The following is a 542-nucleotide window of genomic DNA, read 5'->3' on the forward strand; positions in this document are numbered from 1 at the left end:
TGCGTCAACCAGAACCAAGAAGGAAGTAACCCTTTCGTAAAAAAGACGAAAGAGAAAGAGAAAGCGGGAGACGAGAACGGACGGGACGCCGAAGGTGACAACGCCGGGTATTCCCTCAGGCGACCTCACCCTCAGCTGATAGAGCGACTTCCTCTCGTAGTCGAGGTCCCCGACGAGCCTGAGCACGCCCTTGCCGTCCACCGTGCTGACGGTGAACTTCTCGGCGTCGCTCTCGGAGTCCGCGTCCAGCCGGTAGATCACCTGGAGGGGGGGGGGCGGGTTAGCCTTTGCAAACTGATATCATTAATTCATTCTGGAGGTTCTTACGAATTTGCATAACCGGAACAACAAAGGAACTGCTGACTGCAGATGCAATTCTAATGCATAGCTGTAGAGGTAGAACATAAATATATTACTTCTATTATTGCGACTACTTTTTTTCTAATGAACTGCAGTCCTTCCTTATAGCCATACACGCGTCATTTATTATTTAAGTCACGGCATGTAAATTGAAGTTATTCTTCTCTAAAAAGATTTATGTT

The 542-nt window shown here is 47.8% G+C and overlaps 1 protein-coding gene across 1 annotated transcript in view; it reads right to left on the reverse strand.

Moving 5' to 3' along the window:
* LOC119581772 (cadherin-23-like) overlaps nt 1–542 on the reverse strand; it is a gene marked incomplete in the record, with an annotated part of 64,191 nt that overhangs the window by 31,548 nt on the left and 32,101 nt on the right. The window contains 1 exon segment of the mRNA XM_037929905.1: nt 130–261. Within this exon segment, the coding sequence (XP_037785833.1) occupies nt 130–261 (132 nt within the window).

Source organism: Penaeus monodon, chromosome 15 (assembly GCF_015228065.2).
Source record: "Penaeus monodon isolate SGIC_2016 chromosome 15, NSTDA_Pmon_1, whole genome shotgun sequence".
NCBI classification, from domain to species: domain Eukaryota; kingdom Metazoa; phylum Arthropoda; class Malacostraca; order Decapoda; family Penaeidae; genus Penaeus; species Penaeus monodon.